Here is a 17,900-nt window from a genome sequence, read left to right on the forward strand (position 1 = left end):
GCCGGGCCTGCGCAGTTGCGGCGGCCGGGGAAGATGGTGGAGGACGGCGCGGAGGAGCTGGAGGACCTGGTGCACTTCTCGGTGTCCGAGTTGCCTAGTCGCGGCTACGGCGTCATGGAGGAGATCCGGCGGCAGGGCAAGCTGTGCGACGTGACGCTCAAGGTGGCGCGGGCCGGGCGGCGGCTGGCCGAGGGCTGGGGCCGGGCGCGCAGCCGAGAGGGGCGGTGACCCGGCCGGAGGTCGCACGCGGGGCCGGGGAGCGCGGGGCTCGGCCCGCAGCCTCCGGCACAGGGCGTCCCTGCGCGCGCCTCGGAGGCGGCGGTGCAGCTGCAGGGGCGAGGCTCCCCCGGGCGTGCCTGCCGGGGTCATTAGGCTGCTCCCTGGGCTCTTTGGCGGTTCTGGAGTCCGGTCTGCACGTCTTCCGCGGAGGTCGGGGCCGGCGGATCGCTGCGGGGACAGGCATGTCTGGGCCGCCTGGTCCCGAGCGGCCAGGTCGCCAGCCCTGTCCGGCGCTCGAGTCTTTCCCTGCGGAGAGGCGTGCGGTGCTGCGCCTGAGCCATGTGGAGCTCTCCGGGTGAGGTGCTGTCAATGGCGCCCTATCGGGCTTTGGCTGGAAGGCTCCCGCATCTGTGGGTGACCTTCCGTATAAAAAAGAGCATTAGAACTATGCGGAGATGGTTTTTCTTGCATTTATTTGTTTATTTACTTATTGTGGTGCTGAGTCGGGATGGAATCCAGGGATGCTCTACCACTGAGCTAGGTACCCAGCCCTTTTTATTTTTATCTTAAGACAGAGTCTTACTAAGTTGTCCAGGCCGCCTTGGAACTTGTGATCCTTCTGCCTTAGCTTCCCAAGTACTGGATTCTTTTTCGGTACTGGGGGTGGAACCCAGGGGCATTCTACCTACGGACTACACCCCAGCCCTACTTTTTTTTCTCTCTTTTCTTTATTTTGAAACTGGGTTGCAAATGACCTAAGTAGCTGAGGCTGTCCATGAACCGCCATCCTCCTGTCTCAGCCTCCCAAATGCTGGGATTACAAGCGTGTCCACCACCCCTGGCTTGCTTTTATTTTCTACATGGTTAGGGAAACTTTGTTTCCTCCATACATATATTTGAATCAGGGGTAAGTAGGATGGTTAAGAGTTTGGCTTTGGAAGATGGAAGGATTTGGATTAAGATCCTAGTTGTAACCTTGAGCAAATGACTTAATCTCTCTAATCCTCAATATTCTCAATATAAAAATAGGAATCATTCCTAGTTCTCAGTATTAGTGTGAGGATTAAGTGAAAAAATTGGTAGTATTCTTAGGATTATACCTGGTATGACTTTTTTCTTTTGCTCCTGGGAATGGGACCCAGGGGCATTCTACCTCCAAGCTACACCCCCAGCCTTATTTGATTCTTTTATTTTTGAAACAAGGTCTCACTAAGTTGTAGAAAACTTCAGTAAATTGCTTAGTCTGGCCACGAACCTGTAATCCTTGTTTCAGCCTCCCAAGTACTGAGATTACAAGCCGGCACCATCATGCCCAGTTTTTATTCTTTATTTTGAAACAGGGTCTAAGTCACTGAGTTGGCTATGAACCTGCGATCCTTCTGTCTCAGCCCCCCAAGTACTGGGAGAGAGTAGAGTGGCCTGAGTAGGGGCAAGATCTTCTTAGGTGGGAGAAGGGAACCAAGAAGATGAAGAAGAATAAGATGGCTGGGCATAATGGTGCATACCTGTAATCCCAGCGATGTGGCAGCTAGAGGAAGGAGGATTAAAAATTGAAGCCAGCCTGGGAAATTTAGCGAGATCCAGTCTTCTTTTTCTTTTTCTTTTTTATGCTCTGGAGATTGAACCCAATCTCTGAGTTATACCCCCAATCCTATTTTATCTTTCAGTTTGAAACAGCATCTCACCAAGTTGCTGAGGACCTCATTAAGTTGCTGCGGCTGGTCTTGGGCCTGTGGTCCTCTGTCTCAGCCTTCCAAATACTGGGATTACAGGCATGTACCACCACACCTGGCTGAGATCCTGTTTTAAAAAATAACCTGCTTAGTCAGGTGTGGTGACGCATGCTTGTAATATCAGCATTTGGGAGGCTGAGACAGGAGGATCGCTGTTTGAGGACAACCTCAGCTACTTAGTGAGGCCCTCCCCAACTCAGTGAGACCCTGTCTCAAAATAAAGAAAAAAATAGGGCTGGGGGTATAGCTTAGAGGTAGAATGCCCTGGGTTCCATCCCTAGTACAGAAAAAAAAAATTAGTGCATTTCACTTTCACATTTAATGCACATATTGAAAAATACTGAAGGTAGCAAACCCAGAGGAGAAACATGTATGATTTTTTTTTTAGAGCTGCTGTGTGAAATCTGCTGTTTTCCTTTTTTTGCATAATAGTGCCTTCCCTTGAATTTATGGTGATTCCAAACTGCTTTTCAAATAAATAGGCACTGAAGCCAGGTGTAGTGGTGCAGGCCTGTAATCTCAGGAGAGGCCAAGACAGGAGGATCTCAGGTTCAAGACCAGCATTAGCAATTTATTAAAGCCTTCTTCTTCTTCTTCTTCTTCTTCTTCTTCTTCTTATTATTATTATTATTATTATTAGTGGTGGTGGTGGTGGTGGTGGTACTGGGGTTCCTGGAAACCCTTCTACCTCTGGACTACACTCCCAGACCTGTTTTTATACTTTTTTATTTGGAAACAGGGTCTCTTAAGCCAGAGAGGCTGGCTTCGAACCTGCGCGATCCTCCTGTCTCCGCCTCCCAAGCGCGGGGATTACAAGCGTGCACCACCACGCCTGGCTTAAAGCCCTGTTTTAAAACAGAAAAAAATTGCCAGACGTGGTGGCGCACGCTTGTAATCCCCGTGCTTGGGAGGGGGAGACAGGATTGCGCAGGCTCGAAGCCAGCTATGCTGGCTTAAGAGACCCTGTTTCCAGTATAAAATAGGTCTGGGAGTATAGCCTGGAGGTAGAAGGGTTTCTAGGAACCTAGTACTGCAGAAAAAAAAAAAAAGAAAGAAAAAATAAAAGTCAGGCATGGTGGCGCACATTTGTAATCCCAGCACTTGGGAGGCTGAGACAGAAGGATCGCACAGGGTCAAAGCCAGCCTCAGCTACTGAGTGAGGCTCTCAGCAACTTAGTGAGACCCTCTTTCTGAATAAAATATAAAATAGGTCTGAGAGTATAGCTCGGAGGTAGAAAGCCCCTGGGTTCCACCCCCAGGACCACAATAAATAAAGAAACAAACAAAAAATAAGAAGGGCTGGGGGTAGAGCTTAGAGATAGAATGCCCCTAGGTTCAATCCCTAGTACCAAAAAAAGGAGACAGATTTATTACTTATTTATTGGTACTAAGTTGCTGAGGCTGGTCTCAAACCTGCAGTTCTCCTGTCTTAGCCTCCGAAATATTAGGATTACAGGTGTTACCACCATGTCCAGCTTATTTATTTATTTTTTTGGCAGGTCTGGGGATGGAACCCAGGGGGATTTGACCTCCAAGCTACACCCCCTGCACTATTTTTTATTCTTTATTTTGAAATAGGGTCTCATTAAGTTGTGGAGGGCCTAGCTAAGTAGCTGAGGCTGTCCGCGAACCGCGATCCTCCAGTCTCAGCCTCCCGAATGCTGGGATGACAAGTGTGTGCCACCACGCCCACTTGTCCAGCTTATTTTAAAAGACAAAATAGGCCCTGAAAAGCTGGTTAGATGTGTCTTGGTTTGTGATGATTTACTGAAGTGGGTCTTCCTACTAGGCAGTGGTTCTCAGACTTCAGCAGGCAGTAGACTCAGCTGGTAGCCCTATTAGAACTCTGGTTTTGGGCGCTCCCCCTGGAATTTCTGATTCATAGGTTGGGATGGCACCCCAGTAATGCCACACCTCGCCTGGGACCCACTCTGAGAGCCACGCTGTCAGGTGATTGGCTGCCATTTTCATTGCAATGTGTGTAAGGTCCATGATTCTTCTTCTCGGCATCTCCCTAGGAGGGACAGGTGTGGCTGGTGTCATTCCAAGAGCCTTTGGTGAGAGGGAACCGGGGCCCCTTCTGTGTGCAGACTTCACTTGACCCCCTGAATGTGCCCCTTGTCTTCCACAGTGTCCTCCTTAACCCAAGTCTGGAGTTGCCAGCTCATCTTGTTCAGAGAGTAACCCTCCAGCCTTCTGCTAAGGCAGCTGCCAGGTGGGAGGACCAGTCCTTCCTGTTTGGGCCCCTCCCGTGACACACCTGCGGAGGAAACTGGTCCCTCCAGTGTTGAATGTGGGAGGTGCTTCTGCAGTGGCCCCGTGTCCACATCACCGCGGTCTCCTTCCTCAGCAGTGCCACTCATCCAAAAAGCTCTCTGCTTTTGCCTTGTGAGCGTGGCTGTTCCTTCATCGCCAGCCTGGAGTCAGCGTGACACAGACCGTGCAGCCAGACCGCCTGGTTTAAATCCTGGCTCCGCCATTTCTTAGCTGAGAAAACTTGAGTCCAAGTTCTTTGAATGCTGGTGATTCTGTTTCTTCATCTTTAAGATGGAGACGCTCCGCTGCCTGAGCATTCGGCATTGTTAGTTAACACACTTCAAACACTCATGTAGTAGATATTCAGAAAGTAGTAGATATTATTAGTAATAATTCTGAGGCAGGTATGGTGGTACAGGCCTATAATCCTAGTACTTGTGAGGCTGAGACAGGAGGATCAAAGGTTCAGGGCAGGCCTTAGCAACTTAACAAGACTAGTTCAAAATAAAAAATAAAGTCAGGCTGTGGGTGTAGCCCAGAGGTAGAATGGCTTTGGGTTCAGTTTCCACTACCACAATAAATAATGTTAATTTTGAGAGGTGCTAGGATTGAATCCAGGGGCATTCTACCTCCAACCTACACCCCCGCCCTTTGTGTGTGTGTGGAGTGGGGGCCTGGGTATTGAATCCACCTCGGAGCTATACCTCCAGCCCAAGTGTTTTAGTTTGAAACAGGATCTCATTAAATTGGTAAGGGCCTCAAGCCAGGCGTGGTGGCGCACACAGGCTTGTAATCCCAGCATTTGGGAGGCAGAGACAGGATCACAGTTTGAAGACAGCCTCAGTTACTACTTAGTGAGGCCCTTTGCAACTCAGTGAGACCCTTTTTCAAAAAAAAAAAAAAATTAAAAGTAGGGCTGGGGGTAGCTTGGAGGTAGAATGCCCCTGGGTTCCATCCCTAGTACTGTAAAAAAAATTTTTTTTGGTAAGGGCCTCACCAAGTTGAAGACCTCAAACCTGTGATCTGCCATTTTGAATTTATTTTCACCCCTGGTGAGTTTGGGGTGATTTTTGTGAACAAAATGTTCATCATCTTAAAGAGTTGGCAGACCACTGCTCTCCAGGAGCTTGCACTTCACGAGGAGGACCCAGTCCCAGAGGGGAGGGACTTGCTCAAGGGCCTGGGATGAACTGGGCAGGGGAGGCTGGCCTCTACTCGGGCCCAGGTGTTCTTGCTCTCCCGCCTCTTCTGTTACTGACATAACAGCTGATTCCAGCTGCTGCAGTGTGAACTCATCCTTAACAGCATGGCGCCCTTGTAGCTTCCCGAGACGTAGGGAGGTGTGGAAGAGCAGTCACAGGCCTGCCATGTTCTCAAGATTGCCTGCCAGTGCTTGAACTGAGGCTGAATTTTCCTTTTGGAAATATTTGAAATTTAAATACCGTGGGAGCCCGTTGGATAGTTAAGCAGAGGCATGACAGAGGGAGTAATAAGTTCAATTTTTAGTCACATTCTGTATCTGGTAACTCGAACCCCTTATCTGAAAAGACCCATGGTCCTCCTGTGGTAAGTCTTTCCTTCTGCCTATAAGGTTGGGATGACAGTGGCCCAGGCCTCTGGCACTCAGTGGCACTAGGTGGGCCTGGGTAGGGAGGCTGGAGTCGATGGAGGCGCTCTTCTCCTCTTCCTCTTTCAGCTCTTCTGTGGGCTAACTGAAGCCCACGCTCAGGCAGCACACCACCTCTCAGGTACATCTGGGGCCAGCCGGTTGGGCCGACTCCCCAGGTTCAATGACTGGCCCTGCTGTGAGATCAGTCATCACCAGGTTTGTTTAGCCCTAACTACAGGTGGGGAGGGGCCACCAAACCTGTGTAGTATTCACAGGTGTGCGAGCCTAGAGAAGAGGCGTGTGCGCGTGTGTATGGCCACTGCTACGTGGCTTCTGGAGGACGGCCTGCGTCAGTCTTCCCAGCGCTTTCCCTGGGGGGTCTGGTGTGAGGCTTTGTACCAGGACCTGGGAACTTGGCCTCCAGAGGGAAATGTCTTTCCCGTGGGTGAAAGGCACAGGGCCTGGTGCTTCCTGGTCTTCTAATCCAGGCACAGGATTTGTTGGAACTGGCCTTCGAGCTGCACATTGGAGCCTAGACTCTTGTGCGTTTGTTGTCACCACTGGCTTTGTGATGGAAGAGTAGGTGGGAAGGAATTAGGAAATGGAGGAGGCACATGTTGATGCCATTTGCATTTTGTGTCGCGCACCGAGGTACACGTGGATGGCTAGCGTGTGGAGCGATCGTGTTAAAAGGAGCCTATGGCCGGGCGTGGTGGCGCACGCTCGTAATCCCTGCGCTTGGGAGGTGGAGACAGGAGGATCGCGCAGGTTCGAAGCCAGCCGCGCGCGCTGGCTTAGGAGACCCTGTTTCCAAATAAAAAAATGTAAAAATAGGTCTGGGAGTGTAGCCTGGAGGTAGAAGGGCTTCCAGGAACCCCAGTACCACCAAAAAAAAAAAAAAAAAAGGAGCCTATGGAGGTCCTCTGTCAAAGCCCTTCATCTGCAGACTATAAAACCTGAGGCTTGGAGCTACTAAGGGATTTGCCCAAGGCACAAAGCTTTGTTAGCTAAGATGCTGCACAACAGTTTTTGAATTGTGGAAGCAAGGCGTTTGCATCCTCTGTCAGATCACTTACCTGCTCTGGGCCGTCAGCAGGGCAGGGAACAGACCATTTCCTTGCCATCCTGGGGCACACAGAGCAGTGATGTGTGTGTCCAGCACAACACCACCATTCTATTTCAGCAGAGAAGAAAACGCAGGCTTTTCCTGCCAGTCTTCTAGACATGACTTCTTTATTCCTTTTGATTTTTCCTTTTTTTTCTTTTTGTGGTACTGGGGGTAGAACCTAGGGGCTTTTCTACCTCTGGGCTATACTCCCAGACCTATTTTATACTTTATTTGGAAACAGGGTCTCACTAAGTTGCTGAGAGCCTCACTAAGTAGCTGAGGCCGGCTTTGAACCTGCGCGATCCTCCTATCTCAGCCTCCCAAGCGCGGGCGGGGATTACAAGCGTGCACCACGCCCGGCTTACTCCTTTTAATTTTTGACATGGCACTGTATGGAAAGCTTTTGCTTTGAGTGCTTGGTTGCTCGTTTCTGGGGTTCACTGCTGAGCTGGGTTTTTCAGTCGTGTTCCTCTTCAGCTGTGTCATTTTGTAATGGGCAGTTCCTGCAGAGAGGAAGACTATGCTCCCCGAGGAACGAGCGCACGTGTGACAAATCTCACCTTCACCAGGAACGAGCTTTGCGGGCGCTCGTTCTCATAATTGTGGGCAGCGCCGTTGCGCTGGATGCCCACTGGGTGGTGAGAGCGGTGGCACAGTGCTCAGATGCTCCCCTGAGGCTTCTCAAGCTGCTCGCGGAGGTGCAGCCTGTACCTTGGGATGTGTCTTACTGCAGACAGCTGCCTCTCTGTTGTAGATGAGACTCCTGGCTGTCCTTGCCCCACCTTTTTTAGCTTGATGGCAGCCGTTTTCCTAGGGGTATGTTCCCAGCCCTTCTTAAGTAATGAGCATGGCGTCTACCCCACTCCCAGCTTGTGAGTGCTGTTGCTTTGTGGCCTCTTTGACATGCAGCCAGCCAGCTTCCCTTTGGTTGGCTGCGGGAGACCTTAGGAAGATTGCCACGGAGCCGACCAGTGTCAACCGATGTGAGGTTGGGGACAAGAGTGGACCAGGGTGTGCGGCATGAGCTAGGAGGTGGCAGTCAGTTAATAGTTTAGAGCTGTGGGCAGTACAGTTCCAATTGCTCCTAGCCAGCTTTGTGGTGTCAAAGCATCTGTACGCAGTGCATGAATGAATGGGTGTGGCTGTGTCCCAATAAGACTATTAACAAGTACAAACCAAGCCCAGTGTGCTGTAGGTTACTGACCTTTGTTGTATTTTGATGTGTTCTTTGTAATTCAAGGCTTTTAGAGTAGGCTGTGGTTATTTTTGCTTTATATGGTATCTAGGAGTTGGAAGCATCTCTCTTGCTACAGAGTGCAGGTGAAAGGCTGGAGATGTGGCTCAGGGTAGAGTGCTTGCCTGGCATGCACAAGCCCCGATTCCATCCCAAAGAACTCTCTATACCATGGGTGACCATGTGACCCTACAGGTTGGTAAGTGAACAGCCCAGGTAGGAGAAGTTACTGTTGAGTTCTGCATCTCGTCTCTGCCGGGGCTTGAGGCAGAGCATCCCAAGTGTTCACTAGAGCATCACCTCCCTTTCTGTCCCCTGAAGCCGAGGGTCCTCAGTCACTTGCAGAATGGCAGGGCACAGGGGACCATGGTGGCTCGTGCATTTCAGTGGGGCAGGCCATCTGTGTCCAGGGCCTGAAGGTGAGGGTCAGAGATTGGGGTTTGGGCAGGAAGAGTAGAGGATCAGTAGTTCAAATGTGGCTCAATACAGTAGGCAGAGTGTGCTGAATATCTGATGAGAACCTGGAAATGTGTGTGTGTGTTTTTTTTTTTGTTTTTTGTGGTTTTTTTTTTTGTTTGTTTGTTTTTTTGGTGGTACTGGGGTTCCTGGAAGCCCTTCTACTTCCGGGCTACACTCCCAGACCTATTTTTTTAATTTGGAAACAGGGTCTCTTAAGCCAGCGAGGCTGGCTCCGAACCAGTGCGATCCTCCTGTCTCAGCCTCCCAAGCGCAGGGATTACAAGCGTGCGCCACCACACCCGGCTAAGAACCTGGAAATGTTTTTGAGAATATAAGCTTGAAGCTGGTCATGGTGGTGCATGTTAATAATCCCAGTACTTGGGAGGCTGAGGCAGGAGGTTTGTGGTTCACAACCAGCCTCAGCTACTTAGTGAGGCCTTCAGCAACTTAGTGAGACACTATTTCATATAAAGAATGAAAAATAGGGCTGGGGGTAAAGCTCAGAAGTAGAATGCCCCCGGGTTTAATCCCCAGTACCCTCCACAAAATAAAGAAATAATAAATAAATAATAATTTTGAGAACAAGTATTTGTGCACCAACACCATAGTAGCATTATTCATGATAGCCAAAAGGCAGAAGCAGCCCAATGGTCCATCAGTGGTAAATGGATAAAATAGTGTATTCATACACATACACATACACACACACACAGAGTGAAATATTATTTAACCTTAAAAAGGAAGGAAATTCTAACCCATGCTAAAACAGGGACCTTGAAGTAAGTATTTACATGTTAAGTAAAATAAAAAATGAACTATTCACAAAAGCACAAATGTTCCGATTTTCTTTTTTTTTCTTTTTCTTTTTTATTTTGCGGGTCTGGGGATGGAACCCAGGGGCATTTGACTGCTGAGCTACAGCCCCTGCCCTATGTTTTATTCTTTATTTTGAAACTGGGTCTCACTGAGTTGCAGAGGGCCTAAGTAGCTGAGGCTGTCCGCGAACCGTGATCCTCCGGCCTCAGCCTCCCAAATGCTGGGATTACAAGTGTGCACCACCACGCCGGGCTTTCCGATTTTCATCTTTTTTTTTTTTTTTTTTTTTTTTTAGGTGGTACTGGGGATGGAACCCTCCTACCTCCGGGCTACATCCCCAGACCTATTTTTTATATTTTATTCAGGGTCTCACTAAGTTGCTGAGAGCCTCACTAAGTAGCTGGGGCTGGCTTTGAACCTGAGCAATCTTCCTGTCTCAGCCTCCCAAGCGCGGGGATTACAAGCGTGCACCACCACGCACGGCTTATGTTCTGATTTTCAAAGACAGAAAGTAGAAGGCTGGTTCCAGGGTCGAGGAGGAAGGAAGCATGGGATGTTGTTATTTCATGGTGCAGATTTGGCTTGGGAAGATGAAGAGGTTCTAGGCGTGGATGGTGGTGACGATTATAGGACAACATGAATTACTTAGTGCCACTGGGCTGCATCGTACTCCAAAACCACTAAGGTGGTGACTTTTATGTTGTATTTTATTACAATTTTAAGAGTGATAACAAGCTCAAGAAAGGGCCAGTGAGTCGGGCGTGGTGGGCACACTTGTAATCCCCGCACTTGGGAGGCTGAGACAGGAGGATCACGCAAGTTTGAAGCCAGCCTCAGCTTACTTAGTGAGGCTCTCAGCAACTTAGACCCTGTTTCCAAATAAAGTATAAAAAAAAAGGTCTGGGAGTAGAAAAGCCCCTGGGTTCCAACCCCAGTACCACCAAAAAAAAGAAAGAAAGAAAGAAAGAAAGAAAGAAAGAAAGAAAGAAAGGGCAAGTGAGATTGCTTGTAGTGCTTGTGACACTAAAAACAATTTTACTCTAGATCCAAACACTGATCAGGAACATTTGACCAAGGGATAATTTTTCCTACTCTTTATTTTTTGTTATATGTTGCCGTAGCTATTAAGAGCCAGATTATATTAGCTCAATCCTATAGTTGCAGTTCATATTTTTGTATTTATTTATTGCAGTACTGGGGATTGAACCCAGGGGTATTCTACTTCTGAGCTATACCCACAGCCCTATTTTTTATTTTATTTTATTATTTATTTATTTATTTATTTATTTATTTTTGCGGGTTTGGGGGTGGAACCCAGGGGCATTTGACCTCCGAGCTACATCCCCTGCCCTATTTTTTCTTTTATTTTTTGAAACAGGGTCTCACTAAGTTGCGGAGAGCTTCACTAAGTAGCTGAGGATATCCGTGAACTGCGATTCTCTGGTCTCAGCCTCCCAAATGCTGGGATTACAAGCGTGCGCCACCATGCCCGGCTTTTATTTTTTATTCTTTATTTTGGAACAAGGTCTCTCTAAGTTATGGAGAGCCTCACCAAGTAGCTGAGACTGGCCACCTCCTGTTGCAGCTTCACAAATACTGGGATTACAAGCGTGCACCACCATACCTAGCTTATTTTATTTTTTTGAAATAAGAGTCTCACTGTGTTCCCCAGACTGGCCTCAAACTTGCTATCGTCCTGTCTCAGCCTCCCCAATAGCTGGGATTACAGGTGTGTGCCAGTAGGCTCAGCTTCTGGCAGTTCTTGAAGAAAATTCTGTGTACAGTGAAAGTCAGAGGCCAAGCCAGGCGTGGTGGTGCCCACTTGTGATCTTAGTACTTTGGAGGCTGAGATAGAAGGATTTCGGTTTACGGCCAGCCTCAGCTACTTAGTGAGGTCCTCCACAACTTAGTGAGACCCTGTTTCAAAATAAAGAATAAAAAATAGGATTGGTGTGTAGCTTGGAGGTAGAATGCCCTGGGTTTTATCCCCAGTACTGGGAAAAAAAACAAACAAAAAAAGGTCAGAGGCCAGAGACTTGTCAGAGGAGCAAGAAGCAGAGCCGGTTGCTCAGCCACTGGAGACTTGATTTTCTTTATTTTGTGGTGCTGGGAATTAAACTTAAAGGGGTTCTGCCTCTGAGCTATATCTCTAGCCTTACTTTATTTTTTATTTTTCACTTAGTGGCATTGGGGATGGAGCCCAGGGTCTTTCTACCTCCAGGCTACACTCCCAGACCTAGTTTTTATTCTCAAGTACCGAGATTATAAGCGTGCACCACCACTTCTGGCTTTTTTATTTTGAAACAGGGTCCCACTAAGTTGTGGAGAGCCTCGCTAAGTAGCTGAGGCTGGCTGTGAACTTGGGATCCTCCTGTCTCAGCCTCCCAAGTACTAGGATTACAGGTGTGCATCACCTCCCTCGCCTGGCACCACTGGTGACTTTATTATTTATTTATTTATTTATTTATTTATTTATTTATTTATTTATCTTTGCAGGTCTGGGGATGGAACCCAGGGGTATTTGACCTCCGAGCTACACCCCCTGCCCTATTTTTTATTCTGAAACTGGGTCTCACTAAGTTGCAGAGGGCCTCACTAAGTAGCTGAGGCTGCCCGCAAACCTGATCCTCTGGTCTTAGCCTCCTGGATGCTGGGATTATAAGCGTGCGCCACCACGCCCGGTTACCACTAGTGATTTTAAAGGTACCTCTGCCTTATGTTAGGTAAAGCCTGTCTTTCCCCCCCCCCCCACGTTGCTGTACTGGCCCTTTAACTCATCAAGGTATCTGGGGCGGGGGAAGGCAGGAGCTGCAGGTGGTGGGTAGTTTTCAGCAGGATTTAGCAAAAGACTGCTGATTTCACTGAACCTTGATTATTCTAAGCTGCTCATAGAAATCCAGCACTGCCCCTGCTGTGTCAGCTGAAACAGGGGAAGCTTAGGATTTCTATTGTTGGCACCTCTTAGGATTGACTTTCTGGGGCTGCCAGCTGTGCGTGGTTGGGGTGTCCAGAGTGGCGCTTCTCTCTCCTTTCAGCCCCTGGTCTCCTGCACCGGCCTCTGTCTCTCCTGCCTGTGCTCCATCTTCTGGGCCTCTGCTCTGGTATTCTTTGGCTCAGTGTCCACTCACACCTGCTGGGCAGAGTCCTGCCCATGCCTTCAGGCTCCTCTCGTGTCTTCTCTGGGGCAGAGAAGTGGCCGAACGCCCCCTCTGTTCTCTGAGCGCCTGCGTCTGTGCCTGCTTAGCGTGGTCTTGGTCTTGAGTTCGCAAGCCTGCCTCCTGCCGACCTGTGTGGCAGAGACCCATGCTGTCTTCCTTCTTCTGCCTGGGCCATTGCTGTGGAGCGCCACCCCTGAGGACCCACTGCTCCTGCCCCTCTTCTTTTTTTTTTTTTTTTTTGTGGTGCTGGGGTTCCTGGAAGCCCTTATACCTCCGGGCTACACTCCCAGACCTATTTTTACATTTTTATTTGGAAACAGGGTCTCCTAAGCCAGCGTGCGCAGCTGGCTTCGAACCTGCGCGATCCTCCTGTCTCTGCCTCCCAAGCGCGGGGATGACAAGCATGCGCCACCACGCCCGGCTTTCCTGCCCCTCTTCTGTTCAGCCCTGCACTTCTCAGTGCTGTCTGGACCAGCAACCTCGGCAGTGGCCTGAGAGCCTGGCAAAATGCAGAATTTCAGGCCCGCCTCAGACCTCCTTAACAAAATCTGATGAACAAATTCTGAATTTTCTTTTTCAGTGCTGTGCATTTGAATGCAGGGCTGCTCTACCACTGAACTATACCCCCAGCCATTTTTATTTTGAGACAGTGTTGCTGAGTTGCCAGGCTGGCCTGCAACTTCCTGCTGCTGCCTCCTGAGGCTCTGGGATTAGAATCTGCTAACCCTGGAGGCTGGAGGGGTCCTCTCGGGCGAGCGGAGCATTGGAACCTCTGCTGTCCTTGGCCTGTCAGGTGCTCAAGAGTGCGAGCCTGGGGCTGTGCTTGGCAACGCACTGTAGAAGAACAGTCAGCTCTGTGCTGGGTGCATGAGGCACTCTGCTGTGAACAGCGCCGTATCTTCATCACTTAATGAGACAAGCAAGCCAGGCATGGTGGCACATGCTTGTAATCCCAGCGCTTGGGAGGCAGAGAAAGGAGGATCGCACAGGTTCGAAGCCAGCCTCAGCTACTTAGTGAGGCCCTTTGCAACTTGGTGACTTTGTGAGACCCTGTTTCAAAATAAAGAATAAAAAAAGGGCTGGGGATGCCACTCAGAGATAGAATGCCCCTGGATTCCATCCCCAGTATCGAAAAAATAAAATAAAATAAAAAATAGGGCAGGGGGTGTAGCTCGGAGGTAGAATGCCCCTGGGTTCAATCCCTGGTACTGCCAAAAAAATAATAATAAAGCCGGACACGGTGGTGTACGCCTGTAATCCCAGCATTTGGGAGGGTGAGACAGGAGGATCTGAGTTTGTGGTCAGCCTCAGCAACTTACTGAGGCCCTTTGCAACTCAGTGAGACCCTGTTTCAAAATAAAGAATAAAAAAGTAGGGTTAGGGGTGTATTCATTAGAGTCACCCCTCCATGCCAGTCTGGCATGGAGTTGTACCTATCCTCAGTATTTCTATCTTTCTAATAAACTTCTTTAAATCTTAAAAAAAAAAAAAAGTAGGGTTAGGGGTGTAGCTTGGAGGTAGAATGTCCCTGGGTTCCATCCTCAGTACCAAACAAAAAACAAAAAGAATAAAAAATAGGGCTGGGAATAGAATGGGGTAGGCTGGGGGAACAAGTAGAATGCCCCTGGGTTCCATCCCCAGACCCGCAAAATAACAATAATAATAATAATACTAGGCAAGCAGTGCACGGCACGCTCTGTACTGGGCGTCAGCAGAGCCGCGGGGCCCTGCCCAGCGCTGGCCGTGGGCGCAGGTCGGGGGTTGTTGACTGTTCTCTGGAGAGCGTGCATTTGGCTGGTAGCTGGAGGGATGAGGACGTTGACAGACAGACGCGGTGAGAAGAGGCATTCAGGCTGGACAGAGGATGTGCTCAAAGCCCAGGCAGGAAAGTGGCTGGTTTCTCCAAGGGGGAAGGTGAGGCTGGAGAGGCGAGTCAGCTGACCTGGCCTGGCGTTCTCACGTAAGCCTGGCTGCTCACTGGCTGTTCCGGTTGGATGCTCAGTGGTCCAGAGCCCTGCCCTCCCGCTTGCCTCTCTCATCCTACCTTGCTGGATGCGGTGGGGGAGGCCTAGGAAGGGGTGGGGCAGACCTGAAGGTCTTGGCGAGCTCTTCATGTGGGACTGTAGCCACTGGGCTTTTTTAGTTTCAGCTGGTCAGCCACTTCCTCTCTTCCCCCTTCCTGAGTCCCAGCCCACTGGGGCCCCTTAAAGCAGATGGGCCCACACTTCATCAGCACCCATACCTAGAATGCTTTTTTATTTTTTTCTGGCGGTACTGGGGATGGAACCCAGGGCACTCTCCCTCTGAGCTCCACCCCCAGTCCTATTTTTTATTCTTTATTGTGAAACAGGGTCTCACTGAGTTGGGGAGGGCCTCACTGAGTAGCTGAGGTTGTCTGTGAACCGCGATCCTCTGGTCTTAGCCCCCAAATGCTGGGATGACAAGCGTGGCTGCTGTGCCCGGCCCCTAGAAGTCTCAGACCTCACCATGCTCTATGCTGCCATCAGTTTCCCCACAGCCAAGCTCTGCCTGTGGAAGGAAGCCTCACCCCTCCCTGGCCTGCCCTCAGTGGCTCCTCAGCAGAAACCCACCTGGAGGCAGCCAGGGGCTATCCACTTCCCCAGGCTGCACTGTCGGCCTGGAAGGTGAGCCCCCAAGTTGGCCCCAAGCCTTACCTGCTTTGCACTGAGCCTTTTACTTTAGCAGCAAATGTCAGATGAGGGTAGAGGTTAAATTCCCTGTGCTTAGCCCCCTTGAACTGGCCTCGGCGACTCCACCAGCCCTGAGCTGCTAGCTCAGTATTTAAAAGAGCACGCTTGCAATCCCAGTACTTGGGAGGCTGAGACAGGAGGAGCACAGGTTCTTGGACAGTCTCTGCAACTAATGAGACTCTCATCAACTAGTGAGACTCTGTTTCAAATAAAAATAGAATAGGACTGGAGTGTAGCTCAGAGCTAGAAGGCCCCTGGGTTCAACCCCCAGTACCAAAAGAGAAAAAGGGGGGCTGAGGGTGTAATGCAGTGGTAGGGTGCCCCTGGGTTCAATCCCCAGTGCCCTAAGTAAATAAATTTCTTCAAAAAAGCTTAGGGAGCTGGGCATGGTGGCACATGCTTGTAATCCCAGTACTTGGCAGGTGGAGACAGGAGGATCGCAGGTTGGAGGACAGCCTCAGCAAGTAGCGAGACTCTCATCAACCCAGTGAGACCCTTTTTCAATAAAATAAAGAAGGGCTGGGCTGTAGCTTGGTGGAAAGCCCCTGGGTTATATACCCAGTACCAAAAAAAAGCTGGGGGTGTAGCTCAAAAGTATAATATTCCTGAGTTCAATCTCCTGTACCTTAGAAAAGAAGAAAAAGAGGTGAATTCATCAGCTCTTCCGTGACTTGCGTCTTGACTGCATTAAGTGCGCTTGTGCACGAGGTGCTGTGCAAAGGCCTTTCTTTCCGGGGAAGAGTGTCCAGCCTGGATGGAGAGAGGCTCCTTAGGGACAGGAGCAGGCGTGCCCTGGTGGAGGCTTGTTCCAAGTGCCGCGCGTGCCCTGGTGGAGGCTTGTTCCAAGTGCCGTGGACGGGAGGGCTGAGCTGCTGGAAGTCAGGGAGGCCCCTCGGAGCAGCGAGCACTCGGGCTGGATCTTCAAGGATGAGGAATAACTCACTGGGCAGAAAATGGGGGGCAAGGATCCAGCCAGAGGGAGGATTGCAGCTTAGAAGAGAGGGATGACGGGGGAGATTAAGGCCAGTGTAGAGTTTGGATCAGACTTGTAAAAATAGGAACCTATCCTGGTGGCACATGCCTGTAATCCCTGTACTTGGGAGGCTGATACAGGAGGGTGGCAGGCCTGAGGGCAGCCTCAGCAACTTAGTGAGATGCCCCACAACCTAGCAGGACCATTTCCAAATAGAAAATGAAAAGGGTTGGGGGTGTAGCTTGGAGGTAGAACTTCTCCGGGTTCAGTCCCCAGTAGTGCGCACATGTGTGTGCACACACAAAGCTGCTGTGGACATTCATGTACAAGATTTTGCATCAATGTAGGTTTTTGTTGAAAACTGCCCATGAATACAACTGCTGCATCACATGGGAGGTTTATTTTTAGTTTAAGAAGAAATTGCCAAACCGTTTTCCAGAGCATCTATACCCACATTCCCATTGCCGTGGGTGAGTATACTTATTAATTTTGTGTCTACCTGGATTGAGTGTGGTGCCCAGGTTTTTAGTTGAGCACCAGCCTAGAGATTGTTGTGAAGATATTTTTAGATGTGATTCACATTTTTATTAGTAGACTTTGAATAAAGACTACTACCCTACATAACTTGGGTGAGTCTCTAATCACTTTATAGTAGTAGGAGCAAAAACTGCGGTTTCCTGAAGAAGGGTTTCTGCCTCAGGATTGTGAGACAGCGGGTGTGGTGGTGCACACTTGTAATCCCAGCATACAGGAGGCTGAGATGGGAGGATTGCAGTTTGCGGACAGCCTCAGCTATTTAGCAAGGCCTTTTGCAACTCAGTGAGACCCTGTCTCAAAAATAAAAAGACCAAAATATAGAGATGGGGGTGTAGCTCGGAGGTGCAATGATCTTGGGTACCATCCCCAGTACCCCCCCCACACACACACACAAAGGTCGGGGTGTGGTGGCTCACACTTGTAATCCCAGCATTGGGGAGCTGAGACCTGAGAATTGTGGTTTGCTGCCAGCCTCAGCTACTTAGTGAGGCACTCTGCAACTCAATGAGATCCTGTTTCAAAATAAAGAATAAAAATAGATGCCGGGCGTGGTGGCGCATGCTTGTAATCCCAGCATTCGGGAGGCTGAGACCGGAGGATCACGGTTCGCAGACAGCCTCTGCTACTGAGTGAGGCCCTCTGCAACTCAGTGAGACCGGGTTTCAAAATAAAGAATAAAAAATAGGGCAGGGGGTGTAGCTCGGAGGTTGAATGCCCCTGGGTTCCATCCCCAGACCTGCAAAAAAAAAAAAAAAAAAAAAAAAGATTGTGAGAGGCTGGGTGTGGCTCAGTTTCAGCAGTGGAGTGGCAGCTCACAGCTCAGCGTGTGTGGCCCTGGGCCCTTTCCCAGTCACACACACACGCACACAGGACTCACAAGCGAAACCGTGGCTTGGTGTTAGCTCCGCAGCAGATGCTTGCCTCAATACGGGAGGGACCACGGAGATTGCAAGAGAGTAGCCTGCTGTTCCCATCGCAGACTTTACATCAAGTTGTATCTAAATCCCCAGCCTGCCACTCCGACAGATTTTACATTTGCTAATCCCCACAATCTCATGAGCCAATTCCTCAAAATAAATTTCTCCCT

At 49.6% G+C, this 17,900-nt stretch overlaps 1 protein-coding gene across 2 annotated transcripts in view; it reads left to right on the top strand.

Moving 5' to 3' along the window:
• The window catches only part of KLHL18 (kelch like family member 18), a gene marked incomplete at both ends in the record, with an annotated part of 41,515 nt that continues 23,615 nt past the window's right edge, over positions 1 to 17,900 (top strand). The window contains one exon of one of the 2 annotated variants that reach the window (XM_080715826.1): positions 1 to 162. In XM_080715826.1, the coding sequence (XP_080571952.1) occupies positions 34 to 162 (129 nt within the window). The remainder of the gene's footprint in view (positions 163 to 17,900) is intronic. The other variant, XM_080715825.1, reaches the window with a different exon arrangement.

The sequence above is a fragment of the Muscardinus avellanarius genome (genome assembly GCF_963383645.1).
Source record: "Muscardinus avellanarius genome assembly, chromosome: 18".
Classification (NCBI taxonomy): Eukaryota; Metazoa; Chordata; class Mammalia; order Rodentia; family Gliridae; genus Muscardinus; species Muscardinus avellanarius.